Source organism: Anolis sagrei, chromosome 1 (assembly GCF_037176765.1).
Source record: "Anolis sagrei isolate rAnoSag1 chromosome 1, rAnoSag1.mat, whole genome shotgun sequence".
Taxonomy (NCBI): domain Eukaryota; kingdom Metazoa; phylum Chordata; class Lepidosauria; order Squamata; family Dactyloidae; genus Anolis; species Anolis sagrei.
This window is the reverse complement of record NC_090021.1, coordinates 167,585,361-167,612,169: the sequence shown is the minus strand read 5'-3', so window position 1 is coordinate 167,612,169 and position 26,809 is coordinate 167,585,361. Positions and strand designations below refer to the sequence as shown.

The window sequence follows — 26,809 nt, the reverse complement described above, 5'->3', positions numbered from 1 at the left end:
CATCTGCAAGGACGTTGCCCAGAGGATGCCCGGATGATCTGATGTTTTATCATCCTTGTGGGAGGCTTCTCTCATATCTTACAGAACAGATTGGAAAGAATTTTTGGAATCTTCAGTGTTAGTGAGAACAGTGGTGTCGGTCACTCCGCATGAGGAGCTGGAGCTGGTAGAGGGAGCTCATCCATCTCTCCCCGGATTCAAACCTGTGACCTGTCAGTCTTCAGTCCTACTGGCACAGGAGTTTAACCCACTGTGCCACCGGGGGCTCTTGTGTGTCTGGTGTTGCACTTTCAAAAGCCCCTGCTCTCCGGCTTACAAACAAATTTGACTGAAGAGTGAACCGACAAAGCCTAACTTGGGGACTGCCTGCCCTCTATAGACTGTAGTGTGGAGAGAGGAAGGGACTCTCTGAAGCATGAAGAAATGGTATCTAAGAGCGTGTGAGGAAATGCTGGGGGTTGCCTGAAGGGAGCTTTGCAGGTGCCCAGGCTTCCCAAACCAGAAGCCGCACTCCCTTTGAAAAGATTCTCCTCAGCCTGAGTGTGGTTTTGGGTGCTCTGCCTTTCCCGCTTTTTTCAGACACTTGAGAGGCGGCAGCCCGGGCGTTTGGGGCTGTCTCTCGCGCGCCTCGAAGCCAAAGGAGGGGAACTGGCAGGCTGAGGCGTTGGTGCCTCTCTCTCTCTCGATGCCGCAAGGCTGGCCCCTGCCAAAAAGGAGAGAGGGAGGAGGGGAAGAAGGGGCTGCTGCTGTTTGCTGGGAGCTGGCCAGGCAGAGAGGACAACGGGAGAGGAGAAGCGGGGATGCCTTTCTTTCCCTGCTCAAGGAAGGCGACTGAATGCAAGGCGCCCTCCGCCAGTAGCACACCCTACGCTGTCGCGCGCTCGCGCTCGCGCTCTCTCTCTCTCAAGACCGCAACCGCCGCCGGACTCGTAGCCGCGCCTAGCTCATCCATGTCTCTCCTCTCCTCTCCTCACGGCCACGGGTTCGAGTCCCGCTTAGTCGTGATCTCCTTTTTTTTTCTTTTTTTTTTAAAGACACATCCTGGCAACATGATTGCGGAAATGCTTCATCTTGCAGTCAGCCCCAAGCCCGCTTTTTAAAAAATTAATCTAGCTGCAAAAGCCAAGGAAAACGATGTGATTGTGGAAGGAAGCTAAGCAGGGCCGGCCCTGGTTAAGACTTGGATGGGGGACGTGGAGGCAATGGAAAGCAGGAGGAGTAAAGACAAAGCTGGGTTGTTGTAGGTTTTTCGGGCTCTATAGCTATGTTCTAGAAGCATTCTCTCCTGACGCTTCACCTGCATCTATGGTAAGAATCCTCAGAGGTTGTGACCTCACAACCTGTGTAGTTGTAGGTTTTTCGGGCTATATGGCCATGTTCTGGAAGCATTCTCTCCTGACACTTTGCCTGCATCTATGGCAAGCATCCTCAAGAGGTTGAGACCTCACAACCTGTGTTGTTGTAGGTTTTTTGGGATATATGGCCATGTTCTAGAAGCATTCTCTCCTGACGCTTCGCCTGCATCTATGGCAAGCATCCTCAAGAGGTTGAGACCTCACAACCTGTGTTGTTGTAGGTTTTTTGGGATATATGGCCATGTTCTAGAAGCATTCTCTCCTGACGCTTCGCCTGCATCTATGGCAAGCATCCTCAAGAGGTTGAGACCTCACAACCTGTGTTGTTGTAGGTTTTTTGGGATATATGGCCATGTTCTAGAAGCATTCTCTCCTGACGCTTCGCCTGCATCTATGGTAAGCCTCCTCAAGTGGTTGAGACTCACAACCTGTGTTGTTGTAGGTTTTTTGGGCTATATGGCCATGATCTAAAAACATTCTCTCCTGACGTTTCGCCTGTATCTATGGCAAGCATCCTCAAGAGGTTGAGACCTCACAACCTGTGTTGTTGTAGGTTTTTCGGGCTATATGGCCATGATCTAGAAGCATTCTCTCCTGATGTTTCGCCTGCATCTATGGCAAGCATCCTCAGAGGTTGTGAGTTTTTCTAATACTGTTAAAAAAAACAACCCTCTAAAATCAAGACAGTAAACAAAGAACACTCAGAAAACAGGGGAATTCCAACAGGAATCAATCAGGGCCAGCTAACTCCCCCAACAAAGGATTCCCCCAGACAGCAACCAGCCAGGCATTGAAGCTGCAAGGCTATTCAATGCTAATCCACCATCATCCTCGGACTACAAGGGATCGCTTCAGTAAGTAAGGCATTGAAGCTGCAAGACCATTCAATGCTAATCAAGCTGGCCAATTACTACATTCACACTTGCCTCAAGCGGGCAAGAGTTCTTTCTCCCACCCTGGACATTATTCCATAGATATATAAACTTGCCTAGTTTCCAACAGACCTCACAACCTCTGAGGATGCCTGCCATATATGCAGGCAAAATGTCAGGTGAGAATGCTTCTGGAACATGGCCAGATAGCCCGAGAAACCTACAACAACCCAGTGATTCCAGCCATGAAAGCCTTCGACAATACAAAGACAAAGCTCTTTTGGTAAACATCCCTAGGAATGCAAGAGGAGAGGAATCCCTCACTCTAATCCTATCTCTAGTCTAGTTATTCACTGAGGTCTGGAGACTTGATGACACAAGAGACTTGTGTAAGCCGCCTTGAGTCCCCCTTGGGGTGTAAATAGGGTGAATAAATAAATAATAAATAATTGTGCAGTCCAGGGATGAAACCCAACCCAGAGGGATGAGGCTGGCCAAAGCCTGAGTGGGCGTCTAGACTGGGGGATGAATGCAGAGCAAGACCAGTTTGACACAAAAAATGGTCTTCTCCAGCCAAAGTAGGGTTGGACCATGCTAGGTTACAAGGGATGAAGAGCAGAATATAAATGTTTCAAATAAATAAATATTAACCCAGAATATCAAAGCTCAATATCTGCTTTGAATTGGGTTATCTGAGTCCACACTGCCACATATCCCAGTTCAATGCAGTGGGATTTTATAGAGCTGCGTGGAAGGGGCCAAAGTGCTACAGTGTGAATGCATTCAGTGGAGACCCAAAGAAGTCCATAGGGTTGAGAGAAACTCAAGGGTTTTTGTGGGAAGAGGGATCCTGCGGAGGGAGGAGGCTCCAGGCAATGGAACAGTGTGGGGCTTCAAGCTGATCCATTATCCACTGCACCCCCCCCTTTCTAGGCTTTGCCTTTTAACCAAAGCGTGTCTCCTCCTGGCCGGTTTGTTGTATTGTTGAAGGCTTTCTTGGCTGGAATCGGTTGCTGTAGGTTTCCTTACGAATCTCCTGCATCTATGGCAAAAATCCTCAGAACTCAACCTTTGAGGGTGCCTGCTATAGATGCAGGCAAAACGTCAGGATAGAATGCTTCTAAGAACATGGCCATATCCTCAGACTTCACAACCTCTGAGGCTGCCTGCCACAAATGCAGGCGAAACGTCAGGAGAGAATGCTTCTAAGAACATGGCCATATCCTCAGACCTCGCAACCTCTTACGTAGATTCAGGCGAAATATCAGGAGAGAATGCTTCTAAGAACATGGCCATATCCTCAGACCTCGCAACCTCTTACGTAGATTCAGGCGAAATATCAGGAAAGAATGCTTCTAAGAACATGGCCATATCCTCAGACCTCGCAACCTCTGAGGGTGCCTGCCATAGATGCAGGCGAAACGTCAGGAGAGAATGCTTCTAAGAACATGGCCATATTCTCAGACCTCGCAATCTCTGAGGGTGCCTGCCATAGATGCAGGCGAAACATCAGGAGAGAATGCTTCTAAAGCATGGCCATATCCTCAGACCTCGCAAATTCTGAGGGTGCCTGCCACAGATGCAGGCAAAACGTCACGAAAGAATGCTTCTAAGAACATGGCCATATCCTCAGACTTCACAACCTCTGAGGGTGCCTGCCATAGATACAGGCAAAACGTCAGGAGAGAATGCTTCTAGAATATGGCCATATCCTCAGACCTCGCAATCTCTGAGGTGCCTGCCATAGATAGAGGCAAAATATCAGGAGAGAATGCTTCTAGAACATGGCCATATCCTCAGACCTCGCTTCTCCTACCCTGGACATTCCACAGATATATAAACCCAATTTTCCTAGTTTCCAACAGACCTCACAAACTCTGAGGGTGCCTGCCATAAATGCAGGCGAAACGTCAGGAGAGAATGCTTCTAGAACATGGCCATATAGCCCGAAAAACCTACAACAACGCTATCGTTTGTTTTCCTTCCTTCTATCCTCAATCCGTCCTCAACTCAGCAGCCCCGGCGATATTTTTTCTCGTGTCAGCTCACTCCCGGGATTCGAACCGTGGACCTTTCGGTCAGCAGTCCAGCCGGCACAAGGGATAAACCCATTGTGCCATCGAGGGCGATGCCTCCGCGCCAGAGGACCGGCCCCAGCGGCTTTCCCAGGAGCCCGCGGTGGCGCAGTGGGTCGCAGGTTCGAATCCGGAGAGCGCGCGGATGAGCTCCCTCTGTCAGCTCCAGCTCCCCATGCGGGGACATGAGAGAAGCCTCCTACAAGGATGGTAAAACATCAAAAATATCCCCTGGGCAACGTCTTTGCAGACGGCCAATTCTCTCACAGCAGAAGCGACTTGCAGTTTCTCAACGACCAACGAAGGCTTTCCCTTCCGTCCCTCACCATTTTGGGAGACACCAAGGGTTTCCCTTTTCCCCCAAAGACTCGTCCTCGCAAAGGCAAAGTTTTTCCCCCTCTAGCTCCAACAGAACAGCCCCCCTTGCTGACTTTAGAGGCAACCTCCAGTGGCCAAGCACCCCCTTTCCGCCTCTCCCAAGTGAATCCTCCCAAGCCTGTCAACGATTTAGTGGAACGCCTTAGTTTCTGCAAAAAGGCTGAGCACAGCCCCCGGGAGCAGCACGGCGATCCCTTTTCCTCTTCCTCCACTTTGGCAACCTTTGATGCCTTCCATCTGTGCCATCCGGACACACACCAGTTTCCAAGAGAGAGACCTTGCCAAGGCTGAAAGTTGTGCCCGTCTCCCAAACGCGGAGATCAAGAGAGACAGCCTGAGGGGGATCCGAAGCGTGCCAACCCTTACCTGCGGCTTGCGCTCGGACTCCGGATCCAGCCCAGAAGAAGCAGAGGAGGCATCCCCAAAGGAAGGCGAAGAAGGTATCCATTGCGAGGTGGAAAGAGAGGGGATCCTCGGCGGCGGAAAGCCCTTCCCTTCCTTCCTTCCAAGCCTTGGATCCGACAAGCCGGGGAGAGAACTCCTTCTCCGATTCAGCTGCTGATGAAGACGCGCTCCGGGAGTGACACACACACTCACACCCCAACCCAAAGGCAGCCCGAAGTGAGCGAGTCCGGGGAGAAGCCTTTCCGGATGGCGAGGGAAGGGCTCGCGCTGCCTTTGCCTTTGCCTGCCGCTGGGCTCGCGCGCCGCCTTTTCAGGGCCGAGCCGCGTGCGGATGTCAGGCAGAAAAGGCAGCGCTCTCCGGTGACATCCACGCGCGCGCGCCCAGGGCCCGCCCCTTCTGGGTTGCCGCCTTTCCACCAAGGGAGGGGCCACGGGGAGGGGGAGGAGAAAGAGAGAGACACACACACAAGAGAGACGCGCTCCTCGATCAGGACTCGCACCCAGTCCTTCTAAGCTAGAGAGAGAGAGAGGGAGGAAGGCTGCCTGAGCAACAAGTCCAGAGCCTCGCCCCAAAGCCTGCTGCTGCTGCTGAAGAGGCGAGTGTGTACACTACACAGCTTACTGCAGATCGTCCACGCGCATACACATCTCAATTGGGAGGGGGGAGGGGGGAGAAAGGAGGGAGGGAGGCGCCCCTGCTTCACAGCTTTCTCCTCAAGTAAAACACCATCCCGAGCTCCCAACGCCACCCACACAAAGAGAAAGAGAGAGACGCAAACAAGACTCGCAAGGCTGGCAGGAGGCGCCTCGCCGCCAAAGGATGCCTTGCTTTGTAGTGCAAACTTGCCAGGCCTTCACTCACTCTTGGGAGAAGGCGAAGCCAGTCAGACCAGTCAGGGAATTGGGGTCGTCAAGCAAGGGAAAAGGTGGCAGGGTCGCAGGGCTAGAAGATGGCAGGCTTTCTAGAACTGCCTTCTGGTTTAGTCTTGCAAAAATGCAAGACTAAATTGAAGCTTCAGGCCCACAGACCTCAAACCATCCACATGGAACTACAGGTAGTCCCCGAGTTACAAACATGCAACTTACAGCCAAGTGTTCCAACCCTTGACAGGGAATACAGACAGTCCCTGAGTTACAAACATCCAACTTACAACCAAGTTCTTGTGGGTTTTTTCAGCCTATAGGGCCATGTTCTAGAGGCATTTCTCCTGACGTTTAGCCTGTATTTATTTATTTATGTATTTATTTCACTTACTTATACCCCGCCCTTCTCACCCCGGGGGGGGGGGGGGGACTCAGGGCGGCTTACAGAGGAGGCACAATTAGATGCCCAAATCAATTGACAAGCAATACAAAATACAAACAGTTCAACAGTTAAAACATCAATGCATAATAAAATAATAAAACAATCTCATAAATAAATAAAACAATCTCATGCTCAGGGTTCAGAGTCCATATATCCATTCCATTCCATTTGTCCTTGTCTATCGTCAGATCCTTAAGTTAGTTGTCAGAATGACCAAAGGCTTGGTCCCACACCCATGTCTTCAGTTTTTTCCAATCTAATCTCCCCGGGGAGTGAGTTCCACAGGCGGGGTGCCACCACTGAGAAGGCCCTGCTCCTCGTCCCCGCCAACCTCACTTGTGACAGTGGCGGGGTCGAGAGCAGGGCCTCCCCAGAAGATCTTAAACTTTGAGATGGGATGTAGAGGGAGATCCGTTCGGACAAATACACTGGGCCGGAACCATATAGGGTTTTGTAGGTCAAAACCAGCACTTTGAATTGTGCTCGGAATTGGATCGGCAACCAGTGGAGCTGACGCAACAGGGGGGTGGTATGCTCCCTGTACGCCGCTCCGGTGAGCAATCTGGCTGCTTCTCGCTGGACTAGTTGAAGTTTCCGAGCAGTCTTCAAAGGCAACCCCACGTAGAGTGCGTTGCAGTAATCCAACCGGGATGTATCTATGGCAAGCATCCTCAGAGGTAGTGAGGTCTGTTGGAATTAGGACAATGGGTTTATATATCAGACATCAGAAGAGCTGCAAGACCAAGAACAAGCCATGAGAGTAAAGATGAAGATCCACCCAGAGGAAAAGTGTTCCTGCCATACATCAAGGGAACCACTGACCGCATAGGGAAGCTGATGAGGAAACACAACATACAAACTATCTACAGACCCACCAAGAAAATCCAACAAATGTTACGTTCAGCAAAGGACAAGACGGATCCTCTCACTACTGCAGGAGTTTATCATGTACCATGCAGCTGTGGACAAGTCTACATAGGGACCACCAAACTCAGCATTGCCCAAACACGAATCAAGGAACATGAAAGGCACTGCAAACCAGAGAAGTCAGCCATAGTAGAGCACCTGATGAACCAACCTGGACACAGCATTTTATTTGAGAACACAGAAATGCTGGACCACTCCAACAACCACCATGTCAGACTACACAGAGAAGCCATTGAAATCCACAAGCATGTGGACAATTTCAACAGAAAGGAGGAAACCATGAAAATGAACAAAATCTGGCTACCAGTATTAAAAAATTCTAAAATTGCAACAGCAAAAACAGCAGAGAGGAAACAGGCAGGGACATCTAATTACCTTTCAAGAAGAGTTTGCTCCAGGCACAGTCAGCCCATTGTATGCTAATCAAGGTGGTCAGTTGAAATATTCACACCTAGCCCAACTGACAAAAGTCCTTTATCTCACCTGGTCATTCCACAGATATATAAACCCTTTTTCCCAGTTCCAACAGACCTCACCTCTGAGGATGCTTGCCACAGATGCAGGCGAAACATCAGGAGAAATGCCTCTAGAACATGGCCATATAGCCCGAAAAAACCAACAAGAACTGAGTGATTTCAGCCATGAAAGCCTTCGACAATACATCCAACTTACAGCTAATAATAATAATAATAATAATAATAATAATAATAATCTTTATTTATACCCCACCACCATCTCCCCAATGGGGACTCGGGGTGGGTAACATGAGGCCAAGTAGTCCCTGACTCACAAACATCCAACTTACAGCCAATAATAATAATAAACTTTATTTGTACCCTGCTATCATCTCCCCAATGGGGACTCGGGGCAGCTAACATGAGGAGAAGTAGTCCCCGACTCACAAAGGAGTCCCCGACTTACAAACATCCAACTTACAACCAAGTGTCCCAACCCTTGATTGGGAATACAGACAGCCCCTGAGTTACAAACATCCAACTTTCAGCCAATAATAATAATAAACCCCACCACCATCTCCCCAATGGGGACTCGAGGTGGCTAACATGAGGCCAAGCAGTCCCCGACATCAGATGGAAAGGTGAGTCCACCTGAACATTAGAAAGAACTTCCTGACTGTGAGAGCTGTTCAGCAGTGGAACTCTCTGCCCCGGAGTGTGGTGGAGGCTCCTTCTTTGGAGGCTTTTAAACAGAGCCTGGATGGCCATCTGTCAGGGGTGCTTTGAATGCAATATTCCTGCTTCTTGGCAGGGGGTTGGACTGGATGGCCCATGAGGTCTCCTCCAACTCTAGGATTCTATTATTCTACCTCCCAACAAAGGATCCCCAGGCAGGAAGCAGGCAGATTTTGAAGCTGCAAGGCCATTCAACGCTAATCAAGGTGGCCAGTTGCAACATTCACACTTGCCTCAAGCAGACAAGAGTTCTTTCTCCTACCCTGGACATTCCACAGATATAGAAACCCAATTGTCCTAGTTTCCAACAGACCTCACAACCTCTGAGGATGCCTGCCATAGATGAGGGCAAAACATCAGAAGAGAATGCTTCTGGAATATGGCCATACATCCCAGAAAACTCACAGCAATCCAGTTTCACTCTTGGTAAAAGCAGATTATAAGATGACGGGGACATGAGCTGTACATATGAAGTTATTTGCATGTGACACTAATGGGTGGGAATTCAATACAGACATACTTTTGCTGTTGTCTGCCTTCAAGTAGTTTCCTACCCTTGGGGGTATAATATCATGGGGTTTACTTGCCAAGATCTGTTGAGAGGGGGAGTGGCTTTTGCTTTCCTTTGAAGCTGTATCCTGTCAAAATTGGCCATAAATCACTCCCAGTTATTTGTGGAGAAGGGTATTTTTCCACCCCTGGGACCTTGGAAGTAATTGTCTAATCTAGTGTCCTCCAAGAATGAAAACTGACTGGGTTGTTTTGAGTTCTTCTAGCTATAGGACTATGATCCACTAGCATTCTTTCCTGATATTTCACCACTATCTGTGGCAAGCATCCTCAGATATTTGTTCAGGGGTCTGCTGGAAATGAGGAACATGGAGTGTATATATATCTGTGGATACACACGCGCACACACAAACATGCAGATATACAGGGTGAGGCAGCATAACTTCCTTTTTTAAACATTCAGTCAGATGAAGATGTAGCGGAGCTCTAGTGGTCTCATTCGAGAGGCGGGAGTATAGCGTTTTGTCCTGGCACAGTTCATGCGTTGGAACAGTGAGGAGTGTGCTTTTGCCGATGAGGCCTACTTTTCGAGTGGATTTGGAGTGGCCGGCCCACTCTTCAGATTTGGTCCCTTGTGATTTTTTTCTATGGGGTTTTTTGAAATCCCGTGTTTATGTGAACCATCCAAGGACCCTACAAAATTTGAAGACCATCATCCAGGAAGAAATTGCCAACATAATGCCTGCTACGCTGGCAAGAGTCAAACGTCAGAAATTGGTTTACTCAATGTATGGAAAATGGAGAATGGGGGACGTCACCTACCTAATCTGATCTTCAAAACTACATAAAACAAAACTTTAGGTATGCGCCTGCATTATAAAATTCTGATTCATACAATGGGTTTTATTAAGTTTTGAAAAAAGGAAGTTATGCTGCCTCACCCTGTATATACACTCAACTTGCCTCATTTCCAACAGACCTCTGAACAAACCTGAGTATGCTTGCCACTGATGCAGGTGAAATGTCAGGAGAGAATGCTACTGGAACATGGCCATACAGCCCGAAAAACACACAACAACCCAGTGATTCCGGGCATGAAAGACTTCAACAACACAATGAGAACTGAGCTTTGTAAGTCACCCCCTTTCTTTTCTATATGTACACACAGACACACATAGATACACAAGGCTTTCAATGGGCTGTTCGAAGACACAAAAGAGGGGTTAGGGCAGCATGTAGGTCTCAGGCCAGACTTTTCCTGCCTCTGTCACAGCAAAATGGGGTGTGTGAGCAATTGGTGTGTGCCTGTGAAGTTGCACACTACTGAAAAACTTCACAAAGTGGTTTTGGCAGATGGTAAGATATCTTTGTGTCATCTTTTTGCCTGGTGCCAGCCATTTAGGGCATAGGAAAGGTCGAAAGATAAACATCCTTGCATCCACAGACCAGGAATGGGAGTCAAGAGCCCACAGTCTTATTCCAGTATAGCGAGGGACAAGGAATGCTGAGAGCTTCAGTCTAGCAACATCTGGAGGGCAAAATCTATACTTTTACCACCATAGCTAGCAAAATGACTTTAATTACAAGTAAAATAGTATGGTTGCAGGATATATATTATGCCCATACTTGGGAGTAAGCTCCTTCTTCTCACTGGAATTTACTTCCAACTATGCAAGGACAAGGACAGGTTGTGGTGTGCCTGTGTTCAGGAAAACGATGCACTGCCCTATGGATTTGCAAGGACATATGGGAAGAAGTGACCTCCCATATAGCTTGGGGTCACCTGCTGTGGTTTAGATCGTCTCCTTTGCCCTCCCAAGTGAAAGGTAACCAGGGAGCATTCAATGCTAACGATCCACATCATTAAAATAGTGTTCTTGTTTGTTATTGTGATAAGGACAGGCATTGATTTACTGTTGCGTGTTGTACATAAACATCTGATGGGGATTGTGACTAATACTTCCCAAAGGTTTTGGTTGGTTCTCAGTGCAAAAATATAAAAGGATACTATAAGGAAAGGAAGGAAGAAAATGGTCAAAGAAGCAGAAGAAACCCCTGTTTTCATGATACTATGGCAATAATTGTTCCCCAAAGGGTTCAGAAGTACTTACCAAGTTGAGGAGCTGGCTGGAAGAGACTGTTTCTTGTTGATCTTAGCTTTCCAAGCATCCATCCATAAATCCATTCTCCACTGTGCATCAAACTGCAATTTATAAAAGGATTGATGCATTTCTGTGTGGATTTTACCTTAAAATGCATTAAAATTATTTCAAGCATAGTTATGGTTAAAATATTGTTTCCTGTGTAAAATTGGGTATGTTTTCAACATGTTTTTATTTATTTATTTATACCCTGCCTTTCTCTACCTCAAGGGGGACTCAAGGCAGCTTACATATGGCAAGCATTCAATGCCTTAAACACATACAACATTAAGCTTGAAATCCATTTGATTAAAATGAATACATATTAAAAATACATTCAATATTAAAATCTCGCCATCCAAAAATTGTAGTCTGAGGCTGTTCCGTAGTCATTGCACATATTCTAAATACAGTATATTCTGACGTATAAGACTACTTTTTAACCCAAGAAAATCTTCTCAAAAGTCAGGGGTCATCTTATACGCGGGTGTAGTCTTATGCATGGGAGTCGTCTTAACTCTATATTTTAACTGGAAAAGTTGGGGGTCGTCTTATACGCCCAGTCGTCTTATATGCCGGAATATACGGTATATTATATTATTGCACTGCTTCTCCAAAGGCCTGGTCCCAGATCCAGGTTTTTACTCTCCTTCTGAAGACTAGGAAGGAGGGGGCCTGATCTAATGTTGCTAGGGAGGGAGTTTCACAACCATGGGGCCACCACTGAGAAGGCCCTGTCTCTCCCCACCAGTTGCACTTGTGAAGAAGGTGGAACTGAGAGCAGGGCCCCACCAGAAGATCTTAATCTCCAAGGTGGTTCATAGGGGGAGATACGTTTGGACAGGTAAATTGGGCCAGAACCATTTAGGGCAGTGGTTCTCAACCTGGGGTCCCCAGATGTTTTTGGCCTTCAACTCCCAGAAATCCTAACAGCTGGTAAACTGGCTGAGATTTCTGGGAGTTGTAGGCCAAAAACATCTGGGGACCTAAGGTTGAGAAACACTGATTTAGGGCTTTATAGGCTAGGGCCAGCACTTTGAATTGTACTGAGTAGCAGACTGGCAGCCAGTGTTGCTGGCATAACAGAGGGGTTATATGCTCCCTGTATACCACTTTGGTGAGCAACCTGGCTGTCACCCATTGGACCAATTGGAGCTTCCAAACAGACTTCAAAGGCAACCCCACATAGAGCATGTTGCAGTAATCTATATGGGATGTAACCAGAGTGTTGACCACTGTGGCCAAATCTGATTTGTGGCCAAGTTTTAGTTGTGCAAAAGCTCCCCTGGCCACTACCAAAATCTGGGGCTCCAGGCTCAATGATGAATCAAAGAGAACTCCCTAGCTGCGAACCTGCACCTTCAGAGGAAGTGTAACCCCATCCAGGACAGACTCTAACCCTATACCCTGCGACTGACCAACAGGATTCTGGATTCAGTTTCAATTTGTTCGCTTTCATCCAGACTGTCACAGCTGCCAAGCACCACTCCAGGACCTGAACAGCCTCCCTAGTAGCAGGGGGGAAAGAGTGATAGTATTGAACATCATCTGCATATAGATGACATCGAACTCCAAGTGGAAAGTGCATTCCCAGCTAATTCAGAAAATACATACAAGACTGGTTTCCTTTAAAATGTGGATCGGAAAACTCAAGTGTTCTTGTACATTTATAACTTCATTGACAGCCTTAGGACTTTAAAAAGTTTCCAAAAAAATACACGCATACACTGCAACTGGTTCAAACAGTTCTACAGAGACCTTGTGTTCATTGATATTGTTATTGTTACAAATGTTGATATATTTTATGTGTTTTTATGGCAATATTACGTGCTGTTCTGTAAGCTGCCCTGACTCCCTTTTTGTGAGATGGTGGTGAGATATAAATTATACTGCAATACATTATTATTATTATTATTATTATTATTATTGTTTTCTGACACAAAACCATAGTATGTCACAGCAAACGAGATCAATATGCTGGATTTCGTATCACAAATCACAGGTTGAACACTTCCCAAGCATCTAGGGCTGTGTGATGTATTTTCGAATGATGTGTGCATCATTATTATTATTATTATTATTATTATTATTATTATTATTATTATTTGAAACACCACAAGATGAGTCCACAGCAGACACTCTGCTGGCTGTTGGATCACACGTCGGATGCTTCCCAAGTGTCTAGGACTGTGTGATGTATCGGCGAATAATGCGTGCAGATCCCAGTAAGGTGGCCTTTTGCAGCTGGCAGATGGTAATCTTGTCAGCGCCGATTGTATTTAAGTGTAGGCCAAGGTCTTTAGGTACTGCACTCAGTGTGCTGATCACCACTGGGACCATCTTTACTGGGTTGTGCCACAGTCTTTGCAGTTCAATCTTTAAATCCTCATATTGTGTCATCTTTTCCATTATTATTGTTGTTGTGGTGGTGGTGGTGGTGGCAGCGGCGGCGGCAGCGGCCTCCCTAGCTGTGCAAAATCAGAACCTAGTAGGGAAAATTCTTATTAAATATAAGCACATGTAAATATAGGCCAGGGCAGTGGGTTTATGTCCTGTTGGTACATTAGCCCAGAGTAAATGATCGTGCAATAGCTAAGCTTCTGCAGCTCACTTCCTCATTCCCATCTCATGGCTGATCAGTTAAATCCCGAGGTCCCCTTCTTCCTTTCTCTTTCCATTTCATATAGGCCAGAGTTTGTAATGAGGATACCTTCCAACAGATGAAAACTGGACACATGTGGCCAAGTAACACTGAATTGGTCAAGATGACAAAGGTTAATAATGAAGGAAAACAGACAAGCTGTGGAAGGCTGCAATGGTTTGCCTCTGACTGAGCCTCCTGGGAAAAGCAAGATTCTGACCCCTTCTCTCCTCTTCTCCAGCTAAGTTAGTTGAGTAGACATTTATACATTGTGTATAGTTTGCATAAACTGGGCAAGCTCAAGACATAGAAGGGAAACCGCTGAAAAGTGGGGATTAAATGGAACTGTTCCTGCCAAATTTGAAAAGTTGGATAGGACGAATGAGCTTTGTTGACAATAACAAGTAGAATGGGCTCTTGCTCTTTAGGAATGGACAACATGTTGTCCTCCAGATATTGTTGGATTGCAGCTCTCATCACCCCCTATGATAAGGAACGATTGGAGCTGAAGCCCAACAGCAACAGGAGAGCCACATGTTCCCCATTTCTGATACAAACATTAGGTCTTACACTCCCTAGAAGCAAATAATACAGAGGACAAGTAATGCAAAGGGAAGTCAGCATAAGGGAAGTGTTTTAGAAAAAAGCAATTGTCATGGAAACATACATTCATCTAATGTTGAAAGTGTTCCCTATGCCCCTTAGAGGCCATTTGGGAACAAAAAATGTGTGTGTTTTTGATGTATCTCACCAAGGTCTCCTGGAGAGTTAATGCAGTCCTCTAGCCCTGCATAGTTGCCCACACTTAGTTTTGCTCACTTTGTATACCATAGTTTCTTATATCCTACATACACACTGGCTTTTGCTTTGAAGAGTAGTAGTCATATCCAAGCTTCAAGATTCCCAGTTCAAACTCTGCTTGAGTCATAAACCCACTCTCTGGTTTAAGCAATCTAGTCTTCTGTTAGGGCCCTTCCAGACAGGCCCTATATCCCAGGATCTGATTCCAAGTTTAAACTGGATTATATGAGTCCGCACTGCCAGATAATCTATATAAATAAAAATGTAAAATAAATAAAAATGTAAAATAAAAATGTAATGTTCGTTTGTGGGATTAACAGAACTCAAAAACCACTGGACAAATTGACACCAAATTTGGACACAAGACACCTAACAACCCAATGTATGTCCTTCACTCAAAAAATTTGATTTTGTCATTTGGGAGTTGTAGTTGCTGGGATTTATAGTTCACCTACAATCAAAGAGAATTCTGAACCCCACCAACGATGGAATTGAACCAAACTTGGCATACAGTTCTCCCATGACCAACAGAAAATACTGGAAGGGTTTGGTCGGCAGTGTCCTTTGGTTTTGGAGTTGTAGTTCACCTACATCCTGAGAGCACTGTGGACTCAAACAATGATGGATCTGGACCAAACTCTACATTAATACTCAATATGCCCAAATGGGAACACTGGTGGAGTTTGGGGAAAATAGAATCTTGACATTTGGGAGTTGTAGTTGCTGGGATTCATAGTTCACCTGCAATCACAGAGCATTCTGAACCCCACCAATGATAGAATTGGGCCAAACCTCCCACACAGAACTCCCATGTGGGCCACAGCAACACGTGGCAGGGGACAGCTAGTCTGGGATAAATAGAAAACCTGGGATCAGATCCTGGGATATAGGGCCTGTCTGGAAGGGCCCTAGGTCTGTTTGTTCCCAGTCCCTTTCCCTAGTCTATAAAAGAGATGAACAATAACAGTGTATAATAATACACAAAAACCATTTACAAAGGAGAAAAACAAAAACCATAGAGCTATATTCATCCCAGTTCAGTTCAGCTGTTCTTGAATTCCAAGTTTAGCATTGCCTCATTAGGGCTTTTACAGATCCAAGTACATTGGGTTCATTTTTAGTGGAGTTCTTTGCAGAAGTATTTTTGTAAACCATCTGATAATTCTTATTTTTGTCTCCATGACAAATGACACCTGCTCATTTCTTTATAAAAAGAAATAAAGAAAAAAAGCTTCTTGTAATTTTCCAAAGTCTGTGACAGATGTCTTAAAAGAGGGTTTTCAAAATATATAATCAGAGTTACAATGTTGTCCTTGGTCAGAACACCAAGGAGGCGTTTGTTTACGGAGGTGTATCTTGGCCACTAACCGATTTAAATATAATTTTAGATTTTAGAAGAGTTCACACACAATGTTTAAGTTTCAAATATTAAATGTCAAGGAGTCTGAGGCTCCTTCCACACAGCTGAATAAAACCCCACATCATCTGCTTTGAACTGGAATGTATGGCAGTGTGGACACAGATAACCCAGTTCAAAGTCTTCGTATTCTGGGTTATAAGGCTGTATGGAAGGGTCCTGAGACCAAGACATCTAGATTCTGATATGGCCCTGGGAGTTTTATCTCATTTGTGTTTCCTCGTGGTATACTTATTTTTTTTAAATTTATTTACAGCATTTTACCCACCCTTCTCAACCAAACCAACAACAACATCTCACATCCAACACCCACATATAATGAAATGTTTTCAAAGACACAAAAAGTTATTTCACAAATACAATATATGTGCTGTGCTGCAATAAAGTTGTGGGTCTTTGCATGGATTGATGAAGAAAGGTTGTAAATTTTGTTGGCTGCTTCATAGTAATAAAATCTGTATATTGCTGCGATCCATCATATTAACAAAAACGAAGTCTATCGCTCTCACGCAGACACATGTGCTTCATCTCCTGTTGAAAGTCAAGGGATTCCTTGGACCCATTTTGTGAAAACATGGTAATTTTTACCTTGGTCGGTTGTTGTTTTCTCTGTGATTCTTACAGACACTTCAGTTTGGGTCTATCTCATCTGTCATCCCTCGCATTTTGTTAAAATATCCCCATTGATGAAAATGGGACTGCAATCAAGTCCTTTATTCGCTGAATTTTCAATATGAAAATGTGTGACTTTTTTAATGGCTAGCTTATGGCTAGACTACTATCAAACTAGTCAAGCATGAGCTTGAAAGTACATAAATAGCTCTTGGGAACCATAACATAGTTGCTTGTGTGTTACATATTGATGCACTCAACTCTAAATTTGATTCAGCCAGGAAAAAAAACTGGGGGTTTTGTTTTCAAAAGGGAACGTAGGAACAAGCAAGGAATGAGCCTGGAGAATAATCCCCAAGAATGTCCAGTAAACTGGCAAAATAAACATTAAGAAACTGGAACAGGAGCAATTCTCTTGTACACTGAACATTCAACTCAAGCAATATCCATTTGCAAATATAGGCCACAATCTTAGTAAAAACATCAGTTATTTAAATCGTGTCTGAAACGACTTGAGAAATTGCAAGTTACTTCTGGTGTGAGAGAATTGGCTGTCTGCAGAATCACAGAATCATAGAATCAAAGAGTTGATTTGATGGGCCATCCAGTCCAACCCCCTGCCAAGAAGCAGGAATATTGCATTTAAATCACCCCTGACAGATGGCCATCCAGCCTCTGCAAAGACATTGCCCGGGGGATGCCCAGATATGCTACCATCCTATGGGAGGCTTCTCTCATGTCCCTGCATGAGAAGCTGGAGCTGACAGATGGGAGCTCACCCTGTCTTGCAGATTCGAACCACCGACCTTCAGATCAGCGGTTCAGCCAGCACACAGGTTTAACCCATTGCACCACCGCAGCTCCTATAAATATCTGTAGCCAAGCTTGATGTTACCATATTACCGGATGTGGCACAGCTGGTTGGGAATCAGCTACATTAAAATCACTACTGATCGAAAGGTCGTGAGTTCAAAGCCAGCCCGGGTCGGAGTAAGTTCCTGACCATTTGTCTAGCTTGCTGACAACCTTTGCAGCCCGAAATGCAGTTGCATCTGTCAAGTAGGAAATTCAGGTACTGCTTATGCAGGGAGGCCAATTTAACTAATTTACAAAGCCATAAAAATCTCCAGCAGTGTGCAAAAGAATGAGGAAGTACTCCATCAGTGTCACAAGTGGATGGTGAAGTGACAGCTCCCCGATGGCTGGAATTCAATAATACCCTCATGAAGCTGGAAAAATTAAATAGTCTCTATTAGGCCTGTCAGTTTCGTTTCGTTAATTAGTTATTTCGTATTTAAATCGTTATTTTTTGCATATCCGAAGCGATATCAAAACATATTTTCAAACCCGGAAGGGTTTGAAAATATCGAAGCAGCAGCCCCATTTTTTTTACGAGCTGAAGCTCCGCTCGTTAATGGGATGGAGGCTGCTGTGCTGCAGTGCTGGTGCCCCAGCAGTAAATGGGGCGGGCGGGGCGAAGGGGCGGCGCGAGGAGGAGGAGGGCGCAGGAGCGCGCACGCCATCCAATCGGCTCCGGCTGCTGCGCCCTCCTCCTCCTCCTCCTCTTCCTCCCAGCTGTGTTGCAGGAAGTGCGGGGGGGAGGAGGAGGAGGAGGAGGGCGCAGCAGCCGGAGCGGATCGGATCGCGCGCGCGCTCCTGCGCCCTCTTCCTCCTCCTCCTCCTCCCCGCACTTCCTGCAACACAGGTGGGAGGAGGAGGAGGAGGAGGAAGAGGGCGCAGGAGCGCTGCGCGCGATCCGATCCGCTCCGGCTGCTGCGCCCTCCTCCTCCTCCTCCTCTTCCTCCCACCTGTGTTGCAGGAAGTGCGGGGGGGAGGAGGAGGAGGAGGGCGCAGCAGCCGGAGCGGATCGGATCGCGCGCGCGCTCCTGCGCCCTCTTCCTCCTCCTCCTCCTCCCCGCACTTCCTGCAACACAGGTGGGAGGAGGAGGAGGAGGAGGAAGAGGGCGCAGGAGCGCGCGCGCGATCCGATCCGCTCCGGCTGCTGCGCCCTCCTCCTCCTCCTCCTCTTCCTCCCACCTGTGTTGCAGGAAGTGCGGGGGGGGGGGGGAGGAGGAGGAGGAGGAGGGCGCAGCAGCCGGAGCGGATCGGATCGCGCGCGCGCGCTCCTGCGCCCTCTTCCTCCTCCTCCTCCTCCTCCCACCTGTGTTGCAGGAAGTGCCGGCACTTCCTGCAACACAGCTGGGAGGAAGAGGAGGAGGGAGGCGGCGGCGAGGAGGAGGAGGAGAAGCGGGCGAGAGACAAGAGAAAGGCCGAGCGCGGGGCCACAGGCAGCCCTTCACGGTCCGGGATGCCCTACAAGCTGAAGAAGGAGAAGGTGAGGAGGGGCCCCTCTACCCAGCAGGGAAGGGCTTGGCGCAAATGGGAGGGGAAGCAAGGCTGGCCGGGCCTCGCAGGGAGAGAGCCAGGAAGGCAGGCCTCTTCTCTGGGCCTTGGATGGGCCACTGCAGCAGAAGCAATTTGCCTTTCCCATGGCAAGAAACAGGATTTGCAGCCATGCCAGCCCAGTCCCTCCCCAGCACACAAACATTATGTCTATTTGCCCTACATAGGCCTGTTTGATCAAGAAAAAAATTGTTTCTAAAATGTTTTGTAAATATTTACGAAAATTCGTAAATAACAAAACATTTTTTTGAAAGTTTTGTAAATATTTTAAATATCGAAACAAAAAAACACCCCAATTAAGAATCGAATTTAGAAACAATTTTTTTCTTGATCAAACAGGCCTAGTCTCTATGTGTCTGTCTATATAGGTTGTGTGTCTATGGCATTGAATGTTTGCCATGAATATGTGCATTGTGATCCACCCTGAGTTCCCTGCTGGGTGAGAAGGGCGGAATATAAATACTATAAATAAATAAATAAATATTCAGTAAGCTTGCTCTGTGAGGAGCTGGCCTAGGAAACTATGGAGAACTTCATCAAATGTAGGCAAATCCTCTGTTACTGTTTGGCTGAAAATTTTGACCAAAAAAAAAAGAAGCGGCAGAAAGTGAGTCCCAGTTCTTTTGGTTCCTGCTTCTATTGACCATGCACTTCAACCCCTTCTCACCACCAGTATCCTATCTTAATGGAGAACTTTGAATGAAATACATCCCTAAACAGGAAGAGGAAAAGACTCCCCAGCCCTGTTCTAAGCAGATTCCCATAGTTTACTACTCTGGTAAGGCAAAATAAATCAATGGTTACGGATGCACAGCTGCCACTGTATGATCACAGTTAAATAGTCACAACACAGGGCATTTCTTCCTTTAAATGGAACATCTGGTAGCCCACTAGTGGCATATTCAGATGTTAAAGCCACTTTATGGCACCTTATGTCTTTTTTTGGTTGATGTGGATAATGCTAACGAAGCTTGAAGAGCAGCATTTTGCCCTCTCTGTACTGAAACAACTCAACAGGAAACTTCCCAGTGTGAAACACTCATTGATTGGAATCCTATACCTCTATACAGGAGACTATGTTAAAAAATAGCAATTCAACACCCCCAGACTTACTATTGGGTTGCTGGGGGGGGGGGGGGGTCTTCCTCCCTCTGCAATGGCCAAATGCACCAGTGAACTATTGCAGCTCTCACTTGGGATCATTCAATGGCTGAGATTGCAGAAGTGGGAGCTATGTCTCCATAATCAGAGTAAAATGATTACATAATGTATTGTCGAAAGCTTTCATGGCCGGAATTACTGGGTTGTTGTAGGTTTTTTTGGGCTATATGGCCATGGTCTAGAAGCATTCTCTCCTGACATTTCGCCTGCATCTATGGCAAGCATCCTCATCCTCACTACTTACAACAACCTGATTACATAATGCACTGAGACCTCAGCAGAAGATGTAATCACTTCACATCTGGCTACAGCAACATAGCCAGGTGCTTCTCTACTCCCATTCCATCCACCAAAGGATAGCCTTAGTGGAGGGGTGTTACTGCTCAATATTAAATCATGTGTGTTGAATGGTAGTTTTTAACATAGTTTCATATGTAGATGTACAGCAGTGGTTCTCATCCTGTGGGTCCCCAGATGTTTTGGCCTTCATCTCCCAGAAATCCTAACAGCTGGTAAACTGGCTGGGATTTCTGGGAGTAACACCTGGGGACCCACAGGTTGAGAAACACTGATGTACAGGATTCCAGTTAATGTGTTTTGCTTCCTGTTGCAATGCCAAAAAGTTGTTCCCCAAACTTTGTTAGTATTCCAACTTCCATAGCCAGCATAATCAATGGTAGGGGATGATAGAAGTTGCAGTCCAAAGTATCTGGAGATTTACAGTTTGCCTTAAACCAAATCAGGAAAATGACAATTTTTAAAGAAGGCAGTGAGACAATAAGCTTTATCCAGAAAAATGTCAATGTTTACAGTGTATCTCCCGCCCCTCTCTTGTTAGGATTGATAACACACACACAAATACACACATGCACACCCTTCACTAATGTCTTTCCCCACAGCCATTAGAATATAAATATTTCTCTTCAAAAGATGAACATTTAAATTCTCTGGAATATAATTCCTATAGTAAGTCTCCCATGGGAGTGACGTGAGAAGAACAGCTGGGGTTATAGGACATCATTTACTATGGAGTGGAAGCGATCTCCTCCTCCTAAGACATAGAATCAAGATTTGCCTTTAATCTATTAACAGTTCAGAAGCATATCTCTCAACTGTTTCCAGGAAAGAGTCACTTGGAAATTACACACCTCCAGTATTGAATTGCAACCAGCTGTTGAGGCATCCTTTCACACTAGACAATTATAGTGTGTTGATTCCACTTCAACTGCCATAGCTGCCTCCTATGGAATCCTGGAATTGGTGGTTTGGTCAGAAGCACCCGAAGAAACTATGTTTCATCTGAATGTCCAGTGACTTCAACAGCAACTCCACTTATAGAGGATAAAGAAGGCAGATCTGTTTGTGTTACATGAAAAAAAAAACATCCATAAAACCTCACTGGAAAATGGGACAATCTGTAATTCAATTACTCTAATAGTTTGTTTACTTCACCATCTGTATTAAATTTGGCTGGAAGAATTTCACAGATGAAGTGCTGGCTGAAGTTTGCATGGGATGGAATTTCCTTTCACTGGGGAAGAGAAGCCTATGCTTCTTCAAATATGGAACCTATTTCCCCAACATTATTTTCTATTTCTGTCTTGAGGGAAAGGATATCCTCTCCCAACATCTCACTTTCCCTTATTTCCTGTTGCTTAACTAAGCTGTGGCTGATGTCCCTCAGATGGTCGCAATGGTCATCTTTACGAATGCCACTCTTGCCTGCTCATTCAAAGACAGCATAACCATATTTCCCAAACTGAGCCTAACCCTTGTGATACAAAGCCAGCTTCTGTCAGAAGATCCTTGTGACACATATAAGCCTAATGTGTCTTGGGCACCTTCTTGAATGGCCAAGGGATGGTAGATCCTGTAAAGTGAACCTTTTACAATGGATGCTGCTGTCTTGTATCTGCAAAATAGAAGTTGCCTTCCTCTCCTCTCTCCCTGAGCTATATCAGGGCTGATGAAACATTTTTAGAGTGGAAGATCCACACAAGAGACAGAAGAAGCTTCCAGATCTTGTGAAACTGCATCTCCCAAATCATAGAATCAAAGAGTTGGAAGAGCCCTCATGGGCCATCCAGTCCAACCCCCTGCCAGGAAGCAGGAAAATTGCATTCAAAGCACCCCCGACAGATGGTCATCCAGCCTCTGTTTAAAAGCTTCCAAAGAAGGAGCCTCCACCACACTCCGGGGCAGAGAGTTCCACTGCTGAATGGCTCTCACAGTCAGGAAGTTCTTCCTAATGTTCAGATGGAATCTCCTTGATAAATGATGATAAATGATGAGGATGTATGTAAGTTGCAGTTCATCAACACCTGGAAGTCCAAGGTTCCCCACCCAATTTATTCTTTTTCTCTCACTGTGTTTGTTAAATGTGTAGGAGCTGAGAACTCTTCAACCCCATTAAAAAACTTCAGGTAAAATGTTTACTGTATTTCTATTTTTTTTAATCGTGTCAGGAGCGACTTGAGAATCTGCAAGTCACTTCTGGTGTGAGAGAATTGGCTGTCTGCAAGGATGTTGCCCAGAAAATGCCTGGATGTTTTTATGTTTTACCATCCTTGTGGGAGGCTTCTTTCATGTCCCCGCATGAGGAGCTGGAGCTAACAGAGGGAGCTCATCTGCACTCTCCCTGGATTCGAACCTGTGGCCTGTCAGTCTTCAGTCCTACCAGCACAGGGGTTTAACCCACTGCACCACTGAGGGCTCCAATTTATTTATATAAATTAAGCATATCTTGTTGTTTTTTCTGAGGATGCTTGCCATAGATGCAGTGAAACATCAGGAGAGAATGCCTCTAGACCTGGCCATACAGCCCAAAAAAACCTACAACAACCCAGTTTTTAAAAAATACCTTATTGGGAAAAGTTACTTTTTAAAGACAGGCCAGCTTTGGTAACTTATCCAAATCTCGGATGTTTAAGGCTCCTGATCTTGCTTGCGTGAGCCATGCAGTTTTCCCATGTTGCACAACATATTGCTTCTACCAGTGACCCCTGACATCATTCCAAATAAGCAAACAATATGGCAGGGCTGAAAATGAGCACTTACAGAAAGCCAAGCACAGATTCATTTCCCCACAAAAATGCACAAAGCAAAACTTCTGCCTCTGGCAAGAACTCAGAGACAATGTGGTGGTGAGAGCACAAGGCAATCAGCCAATGGCAAAATTATGGGGTTTGAAGTCATCGCCTAACCTTGAGACCATTACAAGAACTCAGACTCGGCTGCCTCTGCTTAGCAGAGAAAGATCTGAAAAGCTGGGTTTTCTGCTGCACAGTATGTCACATATTTTGCTGAGATGACGGTCGTGTAGGAGTACCAAAGACCACAAATAGAAATAAACAAAGTAGATAAGGATAGAACGTGTTACCATCTCATCTATCTACATGAACTAGTGTGTCTGGACAACTTGAACAGAAGATCTGGTGAACTACTCAGCCAGAATAAACAAAACTTAACTTTACTCTCTCAAGGAAAGTGGTAAACTGCAGGTTTTTTAGACTGAGGGGATTTGGATTCAGAATTCACTGAATCATGACAATCACAAGCAGTTTTGGACCAGTTGCTCTCTTGATCTAATCCTCATAGAATCATAGAATCAAAGAGTTGGAAGAGACCTCATGGGCCATCCAGTCCAACCCCCTGACAAGAAGCAGGAATATTGCATTCAAATCACCCCTGACAGATGGCCATCCAGCCTCTGTTTAAAAGCTTCCAAAGAAGGAGCCTCCACCACACTCCGGGGCAGAGAGTTCCACTGCTGAATGGCTCTCACAGTCAGGAAGTTCTTCTAATGTTCAGATGGAATCTCCTTGATAAATGATGAGGATGTATGCTGAGTCCCCTTCCAAACAGCTGAATAAAATTCCCCATTTTCTGCTTTGAACTGGAATGGCAGTATGGACTCGGATAACCCAGTTCAAAGCTGATATTGTGGGATGTTCTACCTTGATATTCTGGGTTACATGGCTGTGTGGAAGGGTCCTCCCTCCTGGCCTTCAGAAAAAAAGTTAAAACTTGACTGTGGGATCAAGCCTTTGGGCAGAAAGCAACACAAGGAATGATCAGGGATTATGTGCAATAGATATGATATTGGGAATGGCCTGGACTACAATTGTTAAATTATGATATTTTAATTGTTTATATTGATATGTTATTAATTCCATGTTTTAATGTTAAATGATATCATGTTTTATGATTTGATTATTTTATATTATTATCATTATGTCAGGTTTCTGTATGTGAGGCATTAAAAGTTGCCATAATTATGTTGGAAACCACTTTTAGTCTCCTACTGGGGTGAGAAAAGTGGTATACAAGTGAAGTAAATAAATGAATGAATGAATGAATAACATGGGGAGCACAGAGGTAACACCTGGAGCTCCTAAGAGGCAAGACGGAACATAAATGTAGCAAATAATCTCAATTACTAAAACGAGTCAATTACTGGGACTCCGGGGGGTCCTTCCACACAACCATATAACCCAGAATATCAAGGCAGAAAATCCCACAATATCTGCTTTGAACTGGAATATATGGGAATGTGGACTCAGATAATCAAGTTCAAGGCAGAAAATCCCACAATATCTGCTTTGAACTGGAATATATGGGAATGTGGACTCAGATAATCAAGTTCAAGGCAGAAAATCCCACAATATCTGCTTTGAACTGGATTATCTGAGTCCACACTCCCATATATTCCAGTTCAAAGCAGATAATGTGGGATTTCATTCAGCTGTGTGGAAGGGGCCTGGGGCAAAAAAGTTCCCCAATCCTGGTATACAACAATCTCACTCGTGACCAACAATGTTGTTCTACATATTCTGTAACTATGTTATAATTATAGACCATACCCAGCTAATTATTGTGTGCCTTCAAGTCAGTCATTTGTTGACGATAATAAAACTTTAATTGTATCCTGTCACCATCTCCCCAAAGGGACTCGGGGCCATTCACAGAAAGCACTCAATAGTGGAACAACACACAAAATATAATGAGGTACATAAAGGTATACATCAGTAACAAGGTTATTGTTATTGAAAAAAATAACAAGGTAAGACTATGGAGATCCCATGAATTCCACAGGGTTTGGATTTTTTAAAGGAAAGGATAGTTCTCTTGCCAGTTCCTTCGTCTGATATATATAGAGCAGTGGTTCTCAACCTTGCTAATGCCGCGACCCCTTAAAACAGTTCCTCATGTTGTGGAGACCCCCCCAACCATAAAATTATTTTTGTTGCTTCTTCATAACTGTAATTTTGCTCCTGTTATGAATTGTAATGTAAATAGCTGTTATTCAGGATGTATTTTCATTCACTGGACCAAATGTGGCACAAATACCCAATACACCAAAATTTGAATACTGGGGGGGGGGGGGGGGGGGGGGGTTGGGCGGAGTTTGTCACTTGGGAGTTGTAGTTGCTGGAATTTATAGTTAACTTACAATCAAAGAGCACTGTGAACTCCATTAGTGATGGAATTGAACCAAACTTGGCACACAGAACTCCCATGACCAGCAGAAAACACTAAGTGGGTTTTGCCTTGAGTTTTGGAGTTGTAGTTCACCTACATCCAAAGAACACTGTAAACTCAAACAATGATGAATCTTGATGTCAAACTTGGCAATGAATACTTAATATGCCCAATCACGAACACTTTTGGGAGTTTGGGGAAATAGACCTTGACATTTGGGGGTTGTAGTTGCTGGGATTTATAGTTCACCTATAATCAAAGACAATTCTGAACCCCACCAACTATAGAATTGGGGCAAACTTCCCACACAAAACGTGCATGATCAATAGAAAATACTGTGTTTTCTGATGGTCTTTGGTGACACCCCCTGGCGACCCCCCAGGGGTCCCAACCCCCAGGTTGAGAAACGCTGATATAGAGAGAGAGAAAGAGAGAGAGAGCGCATACGGTGGCCTCCTATCCAAGATCAGATGGGATCTGCTGCTCTAAGAGAGTTAGGTCCTCAACTAATTCCTATTGAGGGCCAATTTTCACACTTGCAAGCATTTAAGGTTAAAATGAAAGATACAATGACTGGAGACTTGGTTGTGTTCTGTTAAAAGGCACAGCTTAATTAACACCTTGGGAGGAAAGCCATTGTTCCAGTGAGAAGCCATCAATAGCTTTTGAGTCTGAAAGAAAGAGTGGGCAAAAGGAAGGGGAAGAAGCCTAGAAAGGAGATGACCTCTGGGCACTGACAATCTCTCCTCTACATTTGTTGTCTTTGCAGTGTTTACTCCTTCACAGTTTGGAGAAATGTCACTCACATTGCAAACATGGACAGAGCTGCTTTACAATTACACACACCATGCTCCCTTTGCATGTTAACTGCTTTCTATTTCATGGGTGTTTTGTTGAGTTTTTTTAAAAGTATATTGTTTTGTCAGTGCAGGGATACAGTATCTATTTCCATACAAAGTTTCGGCTAGTCTTCGATACTTTCTTTGATATGACACATAATAAAACCAAAACAACAAGAATCGAGCCCCTTCTACACTGTCATAAAATCCTGACTCATATAATCCAGTTCAAAGCAGACAATGTGGATTATCTGATTTGATAATCTGGATAATAGGGCAGTATAGAAGGGGCATC

At 45.3% G+C, this 26,809-nt stretch overlaps 1 protein-coding gene across 3 annotated transcripts in view; it reads right to left on the bottom strand.

Moving 5' to 3' along the window:
- Nucleotides 1-26,809, bottom strand: part of NRP2 (neuropilin 2) — a 386,206-nt gene that overhangs the window by 291,318 nt on the left and 68,079 nt on the right. For 2 of the 3 annotated variants that reach the window (XM_060782906.2, XM_060782908.2), the window contains exon 2: nt 11,130-11,221. In XM_060782906.2, the coding sequence (XP_060638889.2) occupies nt 11,130-11,221 (92 nt within the window). Of the gene's footprint in view, nt 1-5,046; nt 5,550-11,129; nt 11,222-26,809 lie in introns of those variants that run through there. The other variant, XM_060782914.2, reaches the window with a different exon arrangement.